General features: G+C 40.3%; 1 protein-coding gene across 4 annotated transcripts; it reads right to left on the bottom strand.

The window, feature by feature from the left end:
* Positions 1-5,066: 5,066 nt before the first annotated feature.
* ark2n (arkadia (rnf111) N-terminal like PKA signaling regulator 2n) lies at positions 5,067-15,867 on the bottom strand. Of its 4 annotated transcripts, none has more exons than XM_023272160.3 (5): positions 15,626-15,867; positions 13,589-14,491; positions 8,526-8,696; positions 7,987-8,098; positions 5,067-7,891 (listed from the first exon to the last, which is right to left on the bottom strand). In XM_023272160.3, exons 2-5 carry the CDS (start codon positions 14,424-14,426, stop codon positions 7,702-7,704), a joined length of 1,311 nt encoding a protein of 436 aa, XP_023127928.1. In that variant the 5' UTR covers positions 14,427-14,491; positions 15,626-15,867; the 3' UTR covers positions 5,067-7,701. The 4 variants fall into 4 exon arrangements, with proteins under 4 accessions (XP_023127928.1, XP_023127927.1, XP_023127930.1 ...); XM_023272159.3 differs by having other exon boundaries at positions 13,589-14,494; positions 15,626-15,865; XM_023272162.3 differs by lacking the exon at positions 8,526-8,696 and having other exon boundaries at positions 13,589-14,494; positions 15,626-15,861.
* Between the last annotated feature and the right edge of the window lie 588 nt (positions 15,868-16,455).

Genomic DNA, 16,455 nt, shown 5'->3' with positions numbered 1-16,455 from the left:
ATTAATTTCACTGAGTTGAGATCTAATTCACATATTGTGAAGTTTGTAATATGTTCAAGGAAAAAAAATCTGAGGATTTTCTGTATAATCACAAAATCTCTTGCGCATATGTGCATCCAAATATTTATTGAAAGCAAAAAATTCAACATGTTGGAGAATATACTGATAAATAGAGGAGAGTATTGATACCAGTCACTTGGTTACAACCTGCAGCTGGTTAGCTTAGTTTGCCACAAAGGCTGGAAACAGAGTAAACAGAAAGCCTTACTGTGATTACAAAATCTGTTGATCTGCTGCTCCAAAGCTCACTAATCAACTGCATCTTGTTTGTTTGATCTACAAAAACCTAAAGGTAAAGACAGCCAAGAAAAAATTAGTCACAAGTTCCAACCAAGAAATGTTTTGTTTATCACTTTTAAATGTGTTAATTTTTTCATTAATTGATCGAACTAACAAGTTATAATATAATTAATGAACTTCAGAGGTGCAAGTGGGATGATGCTGTTATCTTTGTGCAGCGCCTTTGCAAAGCAAATAAGCATATTTCTCAAAAGGTCAAACTATTCCTTTAATTATTACTTGAAAGTAAATGTATTTACATGTTTTTTCCGGGCAGTATGTACACTTGGGACACAGGAAACCAGTGAACCCAGAGAGCCATGAGCAAACTGAAAACAACATTTGGCTGAGGAAATTTATTATACTGTTAATGTCTATTTAGAAAAGAAATTAAATCAAATCAAATGTTTCATAGTAATCTGCCACATTAATTCAGCAGGGGATGAATCTAGTATTTGAGCTATTGTTACTTTACTACACTCTTATCCTTTCATGAAACTTTCTACCTCGACTCCACTACATTTTTATGGGTCATTCTGGCCTCTCTAACTTTAAGCAGATGTCTAAGGTAGCTTGTCCGTCCAAATATCTCGAGAAGTAGCCCTTACTCAGACTTTTAAAGAGAAATATGGCATTTATGAAAAGTTTCCGTCTGGATTAAACCATGTCACAGTGCAGAAACAACTCTTTAAAACTTTTTAATGATCATCTTTTAATTCTTGTTTCAGGAAACTCAGCCATTCTGGTTCTTTAGGCCTGACTGCTGTCTTTGACACTGTGGGTCGTAGTATCCTTACATCACTACTTGAAGAGTGTGTGGTATCAAAGGTTTTGTCCTCACATGGTTTGATTCTTTTCTGACAGAAGCTTCTTGGTTCTCTTGGAAGAACATGCTTCAACTGCAGCTCCTCTTGATTGTGGGGTCCCCCAAGGCTCCATTTTGGGCCCATCATGTGCTGCCCTCGGGGTCCATATTTTACAGATTCCTTTTTATCGTTTTGCAAAGGATCTGCAAATCAACCTGCCCGTAAAAATCAAGAGAAAAGACTCAGAGCAGCCCCTGCTGGACTGCAAAATATTAAAACTTGTATGGGTTTAAACTTTTATCATCCTAATGACAATAGGACTGAGATTATAATGTTTGATCGACCAGACGCTCTCCAGCACTGTAATTTTGCAACATTTGTTAAATGACTGTTTCAAAAGTAAGAGACATGTTTGGTCCACTACATGTATTTATCAGTTAAACATTAACCACTTATTCTGATTTTACATACAATATGTGTTCAAGATTGAAGGCCCTGATCATCCACACATATGTTTCCAGTTACTGCAGCTGATTAGACCTGCTCAGGTTGGAGCGTCACACAACTATGCAGGGGGTTTACATGAGGTCACCAGATTCTATAGATTAAAACACATAACAGCATTTAAACGTACAGGACAAGCTTAAAGTTGTCAATAAACTTCAGGCTGTGCAAATCCATACAGTCCTGCTGAGTTGTAATTGAACAAAATAAAATCGTGTGTTTAGACGGACCATGGGTGCAATAACAATCAATAGCAAAAATCCAATGTTTTAATATATTTAACAATCTGAAAGAAATTATTCTGCTTAGTAGATTTAGCATTACTCTTCTGTAACACTGTTGGACTCACGACAGACAGCTAGAAAATGAATCAAAAATCGATGCAGTAGACACAGAGATGTCTTTTTTATTTCACATTCTTACTTCTTGTCAAAATCTGGTGCCTACATTACCCACGATGCTCAACATTTTAGCAAAAAAATCAGTTACAGTTAGACCAGCAGTCTAAGCTAGACATCAGTTGAGACAGATGGTCAGATTCTAAGGAGCACTCCCAGTAGCGGGACAACCCTTAGGTAGAGTGCTTCTGCAAAAGTTTCCAACTGCTACCAAAATCACAGTCCAGGCACCAGCAACAATATGAAAATAAAATCCTGACACCTGATGGAGGGCATGGCAACATGTGTGCAAGCACAGCTGCTGGACACAAGTGCAGTAGAATCATATTTCAGCTGTATATACAGATAGATAGATGCAACATGAAGTTAAAAAAAAGGGCCCTAAATCACAACAGCGCAACATTTGCACCTGTATGCACAAATAAAAAGATAAAACAGCTGGGGCAAACAATCTGAATGTCTCACCTAGTGACTGCACTGATGTTATTTCATTATAGTCCAATTTGGTCGGGTCTATTTCAGTAAAAGCATGAAAGAAGTTTAGTCTTGCCACCGCTGACAGTTCAGTTTGTCGTGTAGTCTGACCAGAGCCTGCAGGACGTGATTCCACTTATCACAAGTCACTGCTGGAGAAAAGTAAGTGTTGACAGGTTGATTTATGGCTGAATTAGTACCCACATCCGACCATTTACTGTCCAAATAGTGCGAGTCACTGGGCAGCTGTGAAAATGACATCTGAACATGAACTTTTTCTCCTCCTCACAGCAGTGCCATGCGTCAAACTTCCACTTGATCTGAGCTGTGTGTCGCTGTAAACTGTGAGTCGGAGGACAACTGATGGACAGATGAGGGTCTAAATGTTTAGGCACAAAGAGTTTTTGGTAACAGAATCAAAACAAGTGAAATGTTTTTATTCCAGTTGTCCTAAAATTGAGAGAATATTTCAAAATAGTTACTTCTTGGTATCCGATGTGCTACTTTGGAGCCACAAAAAGTAAATACAACTTGTTTTTTATCCACATATGCAACAGTATGACCCAACAGTTATGTATAAACAGATAATGTATAAAATTGATTCCCAAATAAGTAAAGAAACATAGAAACAGAACTTATAAAATCACAGTTAATGCATAGAAAACGTCTTCCATTGACTAGAGCCAGTTTGCAATAGGAATCTTTGATTTTTAAGGGAAAGATAACACATTTGATTAAATGAAATTACAATGTTTGCTTATCTTTTGCTTATCTTTGTCACTTTGGGACCCAGTAAGTCCTCAGACACCCCCATCAGGTAAATGTAGCTGAATAATCTGTTACACATCATTAGGTAATACTTAATTCTCATCATAATTCCTTTGACTCTTCCTAAACATATGTTGCATCCCTTTTCTTTGCAGCAAAAATCCTGAAAACTGCCCATGTCCTGAAAACCTCTTCGCCTTCAGTGCTAAGCCCAGAGGATGAAGGAACAGATGGGCATGGAGAGGCTGAGGGGGCCACAAAACTCTTCGTCCCATATGTCCTTGTCTTCCAGTTCCCACCATCTAATGCTCTAAGCCTGCAGTGAAACACAAAGAGCCTTTCACGCTGCTTTACTGTCACTGCAGGTCAAACTGCTGCAGTCAGCTGCCTTTCCTCACAAAAACACGTATTTGATCTCCTCACACTACCACTTTGTACTACATATTATTTACAACACAACCGTACCACTGTAGTGTTTGTCTTCACAGTCATTTAGCCTTTCATTTCAATGCAACATACAAGTTATCTTTTCGAGGCTGCAGCTAAAAATTTGTGTCATTGAAGCCTGAACAGCTAAATTTTGCCCTTTTCACAATTTTCTCTGTAAAAACAATGAACTAATTATTAATTTTTTCAAAATAGCTGTTGATTCTTTTTAATCAGCCTGTTCTTTCGGCTTTAAATATTTTACCATTTTCACAGAAGGAAACTGAGATTTTGAGTTCTCTTTAACAGAGACTGGCACTAAAATTTAATGTCCTGACATAAAATGCTCCTAATTAGAAGTAGCTCCATGCATTCCTCTCTGCAAAGCCCTCTGGTGGTGGATGGAGCAGTCAACAACAAATGAGCTGCCATTTTGAATAAACCTGGAGATACCTCCGAGGAGCACACGTGCAACACAGAATCTACAGAAAGTGGCATCATTCAGACTGAAAAGACATCTGCAAGATGAAGAGACTCTCATGTCTGTCTTTGAGAGTGAGCCAGCACATTCATGCTCTGTGAGGCCACCGCTGCCCTGTTAAAAAAAAAAATAAAAAATTTGCATACAGCTGATCTTCTGCCCCGAGGGTGAAAAGAGCTGGTTAAAGGGCTTTGGTTTAAGGAAAAAAAGGGCCCTGCAGACTGCATTGCTCCACTCCCTCATTGTCCTCTTCATGTGAACTCCATATGTCCCCCTAGCGGCAGGTGTCACAGTGTGACCTCTAACCCTGCATGCCAGTTTGGTGGGTGAGGGTGAAGTCGTATTGTTCACGGTGAGGCAGTTGTCTAGACTGTTTGTCGACGGTGTGAAAGAAAACAATAAGACATGCCATGAAGAATTGTACCTCTAGTGGCAGTTATTGTCACTCATCAAAGAAAGAAAGTACAAGTGCAAAACTCTTCCTCACAAGCAAGAGTTTTGGATTCAGATTCATTTATCAGTGTCATTATCATTCCATTTAAATATGCAGCTTTGTAAAGTGGAATTTAAGTAACACTGTTTAAAAAATATGTAAAAACATAACGACTGTCACTGTCAGCTCAGTTCATCTCCATTAAACTACTTCTAACTGGCAGAACTGGCAATTTTCCAAGTAGACATTCATTCACTGAATTTAAATGAAACTACAAAGAATAATCCTCAACTCTCCAACTTTCCTTGTGCTTAACACTCGCCTTCTGACATCCCAGCAGTCACAGCACATGAGCACAAACTACACACCATGCATGTAAAATGAATCACTTTTGTCAGTTTTCTGGGAGTACAAAACACAAATTACTGTACAAGAGATCATTAAATAACGCTCTATTTATTTAGTTTTAAAATAGTTTCTTTTTGTTCTACAGACAATTTCAAGGAAGTCAGGGACTTTCAGAAGCAACAAAATAAACAGTTTTTTTTTTTGTTAATTTAAAATACTGACAGTAAAATAGAATAAAAATAACAGAAGAGCAAGGCTGAATTACTGGTAATGAGGATAATATCTGACTTGAGGTTTAAAGATGCCACCGAACATGCTATGTGCAACCAAAGTCGAGCATCACTGCCCTGTTTTCTAGCACACCTCTATCACTAAAGACATGAGCAATGTCTTACTAACAGTTCATATCAATCCCACGGAACAATAGCAAAAAGTGGATTTTGCAAGCAGAAGTGGTCGGATCAAGAAGTATTACAGTGGTAGCTGCATATAGTAGAAAGGACTGGCCAAAGGAAAAACAAAAACATACCAAACAATATCTTGAATTCGAAATAAAATTCATGTCACATCTTCACAACAAATGCGCTGACTTCCAAATTAAAAGATTTAGACTTTCTAAGAATAAAAAGGGAAATAAAAGAAACTCAGAACATAAATTCCATTTAGACTTTGGTTTAGTTATTTATATTTAGGATTTTCCCTTTCTGTGACCTGCAGAAATTAAAATAATAACTCTATGTTTCTCAAGCATCACTTAGGAAAGTAAATGTTATTCAATATGCAATAGAACAAATCTAAGTGTCAAAATATTGGGTGACATTTGGATTGTAGATAAAAAATTTGCCAGCGTGGCTGCAGTACTGCATGAGGACAAAATAAGACTGCAGGGAAAGAGAGCGAGCAAGCCCTGAGGATCAGGGTAAAAACAGTTCATACAGTAAATGTCTAGAAACGCGCCACACATGGGCACAAACTCAACACCACTTTTACTCTTTTTATGTGTGCTAAATTCACATCTATTATTAAAATATTTATTGTTGAGATAGCAAAATCGGCTGCTTTGTAAGGTAAAAGAATAAGCTTTATACCATTCGAAAAGAAAATAGTGCACATTTCAAGGCATTCAGGCCATCTTGCTTTGCAGTATTTCAATGGAAGATGCACATCCTCAGTTATTATAAAGGGGTCCCCAGAGGTTTAAAGGAGTTTGCATCTATTCAGGAGAAGCATGCGAACGACAAGTACACCCAGTCAGCACTGCAAGGTCATACATTCACTGAGAACGACGTCACCTTGGACACTCTCAGACTCAAAAACTTGGCTTCTGATAAATCGTAACACAAAAAGCTAACTCATTTCTATTGTCAATAGACCACCAGTGCCACGCAGTGTGCTGCAGTGATGGAAATCAACTGTATTTTGTAGTGCATTTTAGTTTTTCCCTCAGAGTCTAAACAGTGGTTTTCTGTTCATTTTCATAAAAAGGAAAAACTGTTTGTGATATAGCAGTAACAGACAACTCAAATCAAAAGACATTTTGGGAACTATGATTATTTGCATTCCTCTGAAGCACTAACAGCAGATGAGAAGGCTGATACTACTCCGGTGTCGATCTGTTGAATATGAAGCTACAGACAGCAGCCAGTTAGCTCAGCTTAGCACAAAGACTGGAGTCAGGAAGACTCACTGAGCCTGTATCTGTTCAACTATTTCACAAAACGCGACTCCAGGAAGTTATTGTGCCTGGTGAAGAAATAGACACATAACCCCCCTCACCCAATCAGAGGATGTAATTGATGTGCAGATTCAAAAACAAGATATGGCATATTAAGTAGTGAGCTTTAGAGGAGCTAGTAAGAGTCAGGCTAGTCATTTCCCTGAATCTGATCTTAACCTGAGCTAACTTCAGGTATTTCTAACAGATAGGTGTCAATCTTCTCTTTTAACTCTCGGCAAAAGTTTCCCAAAATGTCCAATGATTCCTTCAGGATAAACCAAAACAATCTGACAGCATCAGAGGCTATGCAGGACATTGTATAGTAAAGCAAACTATAAATGCAGATTGATCTGAGTGTGAATCCAGTGGTGAGACCTTAGAAAATTAAAATCACGCTAGACAGGTGCAAAGTAAACTTTGCCATCTGGCTACAGTTTACTGTACAATAGAAAGTTCACCAGCGGCCATTTTGTCTTGACCGCAGGTGACAGCAGATAAAAAAAGCCGAATCCAGTCTCAAAATTTCCCACTCAAAGTCTGTAGTGAAGCAAGCCAACGGCAATGTTGTGATATTGACCTGCTCTAAAGCAGCAACTTGAAGGTTTCACTATGCAGCTTGCAAGCACACAACACAAAATGACTACCTACATCCTGTTACTGAGGGAGAAACTGAGGTATTAAATGAAGGGAAGATATTGCTAGCATTATCAGATAAATCACTCATGTACATTTCCACCTGCATTAAAAGTGTTGTGCCATTTTATTACGACTAAATCCACAGCTGATGAGCCAAGATCGGGGAATCACATCAGTAGAATGGCTTTGATACATGATTGTTCAACGGTGAGTTAAAAACAAAGAGTGCTCTGGGGCAAGAAGAGTCCACAAGCGGTTACAGGCGAGGCCGCGACTCTAGAGAGAATTTCAGCTTTAACACGGAAGGGGAGGTGAGATGGATGAGGAGGAGTGAGAGGGAGAAATGACGAGTCTTCAGTGTAACAAGTCGTTTAAAGTAGGTATCTGTGTCCGGGGTCCTCGTCCAGCGTGAGGTCCACCACTTCAGGAGGGGACACCCAGTTGGGCTGAGGGGAAACAGTAGTCCAGAGCTGTGATTGATTTGTGCTGTTTAACTGCTCCACTGAGCTTTCCTTCCAGGACGACAAACTCTTTATCACCCCTCCGCATGGATGGGCGCATCTGGATTTGAAAAGAAAAATTTGAAAAAGTTGAACTCAGGCAGAGGGGCAACAAAACTGACATTTGACAGAGTTTCCCCCACTGAAAGTCTTTACCGTGCTTTCTCTTGCACTCCCACTATTTCCACCTCACTGTCAGAGGAAGCAATGTTAATCTGGCCCTTGTGCTGAGAACTCTCCTTGTGCGACAGCTCTGCCTCCACGTGGCCTGAAACAAATAAAAGGAACACAGTCACGCATTGTGAGGAGGACGGCAGCAGTAGAGAGTTTCAGGCCTTGCTGACACATGAAGACTGCAGCTGCTTTGACACAGACAAAAACAAAACAATGATGACACTTGTGTTTGAACAACTGAGCATGGAGTGACACATTAGATGGTGGACTTTAAATTCACGTTTTGACAATGCCGGCTAGTTGGTCAGAAAAAGGCTCATTTCTTTTGTCTTTCAATAGCACCAAATGTAAGCCAGTGGTGTGTGGGCTGAAGAGTACTTCAAAGGTGTCTTGCTGAGATTAAAAAGACCGTTCCCCCACATAGCACGTTGCTTATTGATGACACCCATGTCTTTAAATGTCTTGCCTTCACTGAGAGGAGTGGAAATTATCAGTTTGGATATACCGGGTTTGTAACTGACCTGAGATTGAGCTCAGAGCTCTTATACACCCAGAGTGAGGTGCCATATCCTGGTCTCTGTGTGTTTTTAGCTCATGCTTTATCACCGTAGGCCGGACTGTCTCCACACTCATACTCTCCTGGTTAGAATCAGTGTCTGAAATATCAAAGTGACCCACTACTGGAGGCCCGTCTGCAGAAAACAAAGAAAACACTTCATTATTCAAATCATGCCTGAGAATAGTGGGACTCTGTTTGGAACAGAGACTGGACACTGCATCCACAGTCCTGCTAGTAGCAGCATCTACAATATACACAGGGAAACATACCCCATTATCCCAAAGGCTTGCATTGATTGTAAAATAAAACATTTGGTGTAATCAGTTTGATGGCACTGCTGTAAAACATGAACAACTGTGAATGAGGCTATCATCAGTTCTTAAAGCTAAAGTAATGAGGTCTTTATATTATAGTGGTGGTTGGGTTTGCAGTGTATTAATAAACCTTTTTCGATGAGCAGGTTGTTTTCTTTCCATTTATTGCTTTTAAAATAACAGCCATTCACATAAAAACTACACTACAATACAGTCATTACAAAACATTTTCAAATAATGTTACTCAGTGAATGAAATGTAGTGGGACAATAAAAAGCCAAACAACAGAAGAGTAACTGTGGAAGAGCGGGAACACGTATCTTTGTTCTACCCTGTAAAAGGAGTCCCTGGGAGAGAGAGACACAATGCTATCCAGACATAACTGTGGGTGTGTGAGGGGGTTCGTCTGGACTGCATGTACTGTGAGAGAACACTGCCTATGAATAGCTGATTGGGCTGAAATAGGCAGGTACCAGGGTTACCAGAGAAACCGAGCACTTGCCAATGTAAAGGCCATGTATTAAAGATAGAAAAAGGACTAATGTAAACCAGGATAGTCTCTTTGGTAAACAATCGACTGTCCTTAGTGTTATTTGTAATGCACAGTTTGATTGTATGCACAAGGCTCTCTTTACTGTGTTGACACAACAGTTGATTTAAAGGTAATTTCAGTTTTGACAAATGATGGGATGTTGGATCCTTTTAAATCCAAATGGCAAAGGATTTATGCACCATGAAACAAAAACAACAAATATTCACACAATTTGAAATAAAATCATTAGGCCAGGAGAAAACAACTAAATAGCTCAAATGTCCTGTCAGTCACCACTTCATCAGCATAAGCAAAGCTATACCTTGCACACATGCTGCTGATGAAAACTAATTTGGCCTTGCACATTCTATATACTAATATAATCACATGCAAACAGGTGGGGAAACAATGCGTTCAGCTTCATGTTCTGTAAAACTGGCCTTCATAGGGCTACATATACACATACAGAAAACACTTTAACATCCTACCTATAAATATGATTAGGCCAAAGATTCCCTCATCGCTGTCTGTGATGTCTGATAGTGTTAGCAGTGTTATGACTGTGACACTAATGGTCATAGATATCAGTGAAAGTAGCTTGAGAAGAGGATTGAGGAGGTGTGTTTCCCCCCTCAAAGACCACAGGATCTGAACCAGAAAAGGCCACTTGATCACCCAGATCAGTCCGTTTGTTTTTTTAGAAAATCAGTAAACATTGCCATGCACCATACTGCAGCTGTATCACTGCTGTGTATGTGTTAGTTTGATGCCTGGGTTTTCAGTTTAAAGTCAAGCTGCGAACACGCAGTGCCTCATATAGACACAGGCCAAGCTGGCAGACCAGTGCAAATAAAAAAAATTAACTAGACAAATATTATGTGAGAGAAGATTTGAGGCTCTTGTCATTGCAGCTATCAGCCACAACAAAAGGAACCCATGCCTTATGTCCATCATCTATACATAGGCTACTAAAAATAAACACTGGGAGTTATTTTATTCCTCCCTCACTAGTTTCTTCTTACTGCACAAAGGCAGCAATAGCAGCAAATGTAACAGAAAGGCCAATATTAAAAATGTAAACACATCTAATCTAAATATGTAATATGATTTTTAAATGCAAGAAATCATGTGGGTTAGAATATTGCGTTCATATTTATAGGCAAATCTATGCTTAAATGTTCTGCTGTTAGTAAAGCTATGCCACCAAAATAAAGGTTGTCACAAGATTTTCCTGAACCACTTACAAGCAAAGTGCAAACAGTTCAGGAGATAGAGGGGTCATGTGGAGTGTTAAACCTGATTCCTAAAGAAATAGCACTATAATGCTTTATCTATCATTCCCAGCATGAGTTCAGAATGACAAGGCACATGCTATTATGCAGCAGCACCCCACCTAGCACTGTAACGATGGCTGCCCAGGTGCTGTAATGCAAACTCTGTATGAATGAAATAATCAGCTACTCTGAGCGTGTATGTGTGTATACAGCTGGTAAACAAAAACAAACAAAGCCATACAGTAAGCAATACAATAAGAGCCCTGACTCAACAGTATATTGACATATGCTCTGTGTCCGTGTCACAGATGCTGCAGAAATCAAACAGGTGAGTTGAATTATTCTGAATGTCAAATCTCACAGTGATTCAGTGCCAGCAGATGCACTGAGCCTCGGGTCTGCAGAGTCAAGTCCAAATGACCAGCTCAGGCCCAGCTGCTGTTGATGATGTGTCTGTTTAGTGACCTCACATCATTTACCTATTAATACCCATTGCCATGCTTTCTGTATCAACTACTTCTACACTTGGTGAGATCAAAGTATGAGACTGCGAGAAGTGAAGTAGAAGTGAAATCTAAACATTCAAGAGGCCAGGGTCTGGAACACCTAGATTTCCATTCTGAGTGACAACTTCAGGGAGGATGTTGTTGTTTAAGGGGGTGGGGGTGAGACTGTTGTTCTCTCGTGCCAACATGTAGGCAGCCATAGTCTCTGCAGACTCTGACGATGGCAAGAAGGAACTGGGAGGGGAAGGCCGTGCCCCCTGGGGATGCTGCTGACCCTCTAGGGCATCACTTGAGCGTTTGGACGAATCGTTGTCCGAGTCGAGGTGTGCAAGCTTTTCCATCCAGACGCGGAAGCGCTCCTCAGTCTGACGCTGCATCACAGCAAAGCGCGTCATGGCCTCCTCCAGAACACTGCCGATGCCGTTCCTGTCCCACGAACCGCTGTCCAGCAGCCCATGAATCTGGGCTCCCACTCTGGATCTCTCCGATGCACGTCTGAAGCCAGCTTTAAAGACATTGAGGCCAAGCCATAAGAAAATACAGTAGCACGTTCATGCTTTGGAGGTGGACTTTTGAATTAAAGAGAAAATGACAGTTTGTTTTTTTTTTTTTGGTTACGTGCAGTTCGACTCTTTCATGCTGATGGACTACATCATGCAGTTGTGGCACTCTGTGTGCGGGATGTAAAAATGGCTGAAAACATTTCATGTACTACAGATCCCTACAGGAAGAAAACTGGATGTCTGGGGTGATTGATTCAGTGACTGTGGTTTGGAATATGTATTAATTGGTGAGACTTTGAGGTAAACACACCCATCTAAGGCAAAAAAAAAAAAAATGCAAATCTATAGAGCAAGAGCAATAGATATATCTAACTATATCTGCAGCTAAACCTCTTCACCCTTATAAAATATGAGAGATTGTTAGTATGAGCCAAAATACCTCTATAATGATCCTAATCAAAAACCTTGATTGAGAGTTCCAATATGGAAGCACACCGAGAAACAATAACTGAATAAACAAATGCTTTGAGACACCACAAGCTAAATTATGAATTTAATGAAAATGAAACACTGTCAACCAAAACAAATCCAAAAGGTCATATTCCAAAAGCCCAACCACAGTGAAAAGATCAACCTAAAGCAATCAAAATGACCTATTTTCCAACAGCAATGGCAAATCTGTAAATACCAACTTGCTAGAAGCTACTTCTAGTAAACTCAACTCACCCAAGAGACTTCCACAACTACTAAAGGAATACACACAGGCCAATGTGTATTCAGACAATATGATCGATGTTTGCCTACCAGTGTTTATTACTATTAGACACTTTCAGTGCCTAACAGCATACAGCCATCCTCAGTCAGAGGAGTGTATGCATTAACATTTTCTAGTGGATGACACAAGAGCTACCCTACTCTTCAAAGGTGCTGCAGAATCCATTATAGAGAAGAAAACCACCTGAGTGCAATATTAAAAAGATTCACTGCCTCCTGTGTAGGCTGAGTGGAGTGTATGAGAAATCAAGAGCTAAAAACTATTCACAAGGTGCAGGCATATTTGATATGAACAAAAACACATGATATACTAAATGCCTTGTAGGCTTTGGGTGATGTAAACATTCAGTAAATCCCCTTAAATAATAATATTATATAAATATTTGCATTTGTATGCAATCTAATGAAATGGCACAATAAATAAGATTTACTACTCATGTATAACACATTATTTAAACAGCATGCTAACACTGAGCAGTAGCTGCAGAGCCTTGCAGCTCAGTGAGATCATAGTCTATTTGTGTCCATTTATAGCAAAGGCTGAGGATACAAATGGCTCACTTGTTAAATTGCAGAACTCACACTGCAGGTTAGATTAACACAACTCTGCTTCATCACTCCACGAGTTGAAGAATGTTGACTTGATTTCGACAGCATGCAAACGATGAGACAAAGTTCCAACAAAACATATATTATAGTACTACAAGTGATTGGGCATAAGCCCTCTAAACACAGAGTCTATGTATATCTAAAGACAAGGTGAATGAATATAGATGATGAATGAGAAAAAAACTACAAAGAGAGAGAAATGACTGATAAAACAAACACAAACAAAGCAGGCCTTGCATTGATTTGACATTACCAAGGTTTTGTATGTGTAGTTGCATCAAGTTAACAGTTTGTTTTGGGTTGCCTCAATATTTAGGTCAAGTGGGCAACTTTATCATTTTAAGCACTGTGTCTGACTGATGATTTATCTTTACTGTCATATATTGTAGGCCTGTATTCAATTACAATGCAATAAAGAGTTTTAAATGGAATATGTAAGTGGCTGCTACTGTTACCCTGGACAAGTGGTACTAGTACTGTGGATTAGCATGTGTTGTGAACATTGGATGTTACCTGGAATATCTGTCTTGATTGTCTTGCTACCTCCTGAAGTATCGTCGTCGTCGTCCTCAGATGAGCTGGTGCTTGAGTCGCATGTGAGCTCGCTGTCACTCGTACTGCTGTCCTGCAGCAGGTTATACTTCTTCCGTGCTGCTGCCTCTCGTTTTTGCCTCAGCAGACGTATACGCTCCTTGTGTTTCTGGCTCCGGTGACCTTTCACTTTTGCCAGCTTGCCATTGGTTTGTTTTTCCTGCCCTCCTGCTGCTACCACAGTGGGCTGGCAGCGATTCTTCTTTGCAGCCATTGCATTGGGAGGCATCTCACTCTCTGAACGTGACCGCCGAGACTTCCTACCCCCTGAAGCTGTGGCGGAGGCTTGCCTTGCTGCTGCCTGCCCAGGATCATTTGCAGCTTCCATGCTGCCCTCTTCTTCCTCACCAACAGGAGGAGCGGCCCCTTCTTCCCCTGAGGAGAGTGTGTCTGAGTCAGCCAGGTGGCCACTGGATGAAGGGGAGAGCATGCAGGGGTTTGAAGAGTCACTCTCATAGATATGACGAGACACAGGCTTGTCACTCCCCGTAGAGGCATGCTGGGACTCTGGGGAGTCTCGGCGGAGCTCCTTCATCAGGAAAGGCATGGAGAGGAGACTCTGCTCTCCCTCTGTATGCAATGGGCTGTCTGCCTCCTTTTCCCTTGGGGGTGAGCTGGTACTGGTGGTGGTCTCTGTTTTCAGGTGTTCATCCTGCTCTCCTTGACCAGAAGCGGTGGCTGATTGTGCTTCATCAAGGCACTCTGGAGGGCACTCAGCATCCACAAATTCTTCTGCCTTCTCTGAATCAGCCATCTTCATGCTAATTGAGCCCAGAGCCCAAAGGTCCAACAAACATGGACCAATGTGCCTGGACGGGAGCTCACCTGCTGGAAGAAATACATAACATTCAATTTTATTTATACAGTGCCAATTCACAACACACAGTAAGGTGGAGACGTTACTAAATTATATAGAGAAACCCAACAAATCCAAAAGTTTTCTTTGGATTCCCTTTGAGCACATACTTGGCAACAGCTGGAAGAAAACTTTTCATCACAAAGTCAAATGAGCAGTGTAATTCAGTGCAGTCTTGTGCATCTGTGCAAGATTCTGGAAGTCCGAGAGCAGAGTCAAAGTATCTACTTTTTGTCAACAAGGCTCAACTGTCATTGCAGTGGGAACTGTTTTTAAAACTGTGCTGCCACTTTGTCTTTTTGCATTTTAAATGCTTTATAAAATATATTATGGATCACTAAAATTGCAACAAATAAATCAGTGTGAAATATTAGGCTTTTACTAATACTTTTCATTTAGAAATATTCAAAGAGATTGATAAATATAGAAGTCATTTAAAACTATTACCAAAACCTCCACGTCGTTTATCTACAGTTCAATTATATTGATTAAAAAAACTGGTGACTCTTTTAGGTTAGTTTTTGCTTTCTTTTAAAACTTACACAAAAATACGTTTTCAAAACTGATTTTGTGTGCTTTTTGCAGGGTTAAAGTGTTGTATAACGACTGACTGGTCACACAACTGAAACAACATATAATGTCAACAAATTTCAAGCAATATTTTTGCAAGAATTCTCCAATAGCGGTATCGCCGATAAGCAACAATCATTGTCTTAATATATGTCTGGACCTCGCGTGAACAGAGAATAACTTAATGAAGTTAAACCATATTATATATAAACTGTAAGTCATTTATTTCTGCCTGGATGAATGACTTTAGTTAGTTGTGTCCGTAGCTAGCTGTGGCTAACGCAACCTTGTAGCTGCGTAGTGAGGCTAATCTCGGTCATAACCTTAGACTCCGCAAACTTGCCGAGAAGTCATGGAAAAATATTCAGGTTGCACGACAGCTGCTTCGCAAGATCCTATAAATGGAAGCGGTATCTATCCGGCCGGAGTCGTAACAGGCAGGATAATGTCAGCAGCTAACAGCTAATAGCTAACGCTATTTCAGTCAAAACCCAACTTAGCATTTAGAATCGGCTGTGCTAGTTACAACTTACCACAGCCTTAGTTATATTCTTCTTCTCCCAGCGACGCACTTCTCGACATCTTCGGTAATTAGCAGTTTCTCTGGTTCGCGATGCACAAACAATGCACTTCTGAATGCACTTTACTTCTGGACAACTTGGATCAATTTGAACGTGTTTTTTGGCGCAGTCCGCTCGCACCACAGCGAGCCCTGTTAGCCGTTAGCAGTTAGCTGTGTGTTTATTTAAAATGTCTCCGTCGGCCGTCGTTCACAAAGCTACGTGCGCCACTTCCGCCCTTTTCCTCACGGTCGAGCGCCCCCGCGGTCACATATCAGTACTGCAGCGGAGAACACAGGAGCACGGACAGCAGGGCAACAGATGGGGTCAGTTTCAGGCTGAGTTTCATCCCGTTTGCTGTCGAATGAAACAAGATCTAACTTAAACAGCTGTGTTTATGTGGCGCGTGTAAAAATAAAATAAAGCAGCTGACTATTGGGTCAGTTAATCTGCTGCACACTGAGTAGTACTTTTTGTTCTCTAACCCCACGCACCTTAGGGCACAGTCGGCTGTTACCATAGTTACTGCCTTATAACTGACATTTTCTAAGTTTTTACGTTTATTTTTCATTAAATTACAACAATAACCTCGAAGGAGAAACTCTAACTCGCTACCGTCAGCTACATACCGGATTTACCTGCTGTGACTGTTCTTTTACATTATTTTGAAGTACTTTTTTAAAAATAAAATGTACGTTTTTACAGGTGAGTTGAGGTGGAATTGTTGTCATAACAACCAGGTGAGACTGCGCTTTTGGTTTCTGAAGTGAAGTTTTATAGTTAAAAGCTTCTTCTCTGGGTGA

This window comes from Amphiprion ocellaris, chromosome 17, assembly GCF_022539595.1.
Source record: "Amphiprion ocellaris isolate individual 3 ecotype Okinawa chromosome 17, ASM2253959v1, whole genome shotgun sequence".
NCBI classification, from domain to species: Eukaryota; Metazoa; Chordata; class Actinopteri; family Pomacentridae; genus Amphiprion; species Amphiprion ocellaris.
The sequence above is the reverse complement of the archived record's forward strand: the minus strand, read 5'-3'. Positions and strand labels throughout refer to the sequence as shown.

Bases quoted from the DNA above. Each gene is read 5' to 3' on its own strand.
- ark2n (XM_023272160.3), bottom strand. From the start codon at position 14,426: ATGAAGATGGCTGATTCAGAGAAGGCAGAAGAATTTGTGGATGCTGAG. The intron at 8,697-13,588 runs GTAACATCCAAT...TGTTTTCTGCAG, and splicing joins AATCAAGACAGATATTCCAG to ACGGGCCTCCAGTAGTGGGT. The intron at 7,892-7,986 runs GTAAAGACTTTC...TTTCAAATCCAG, and splicing joins GGAGTGCAAGAGAAAGCACG to ATGCGCCCATCCATGCGGAG.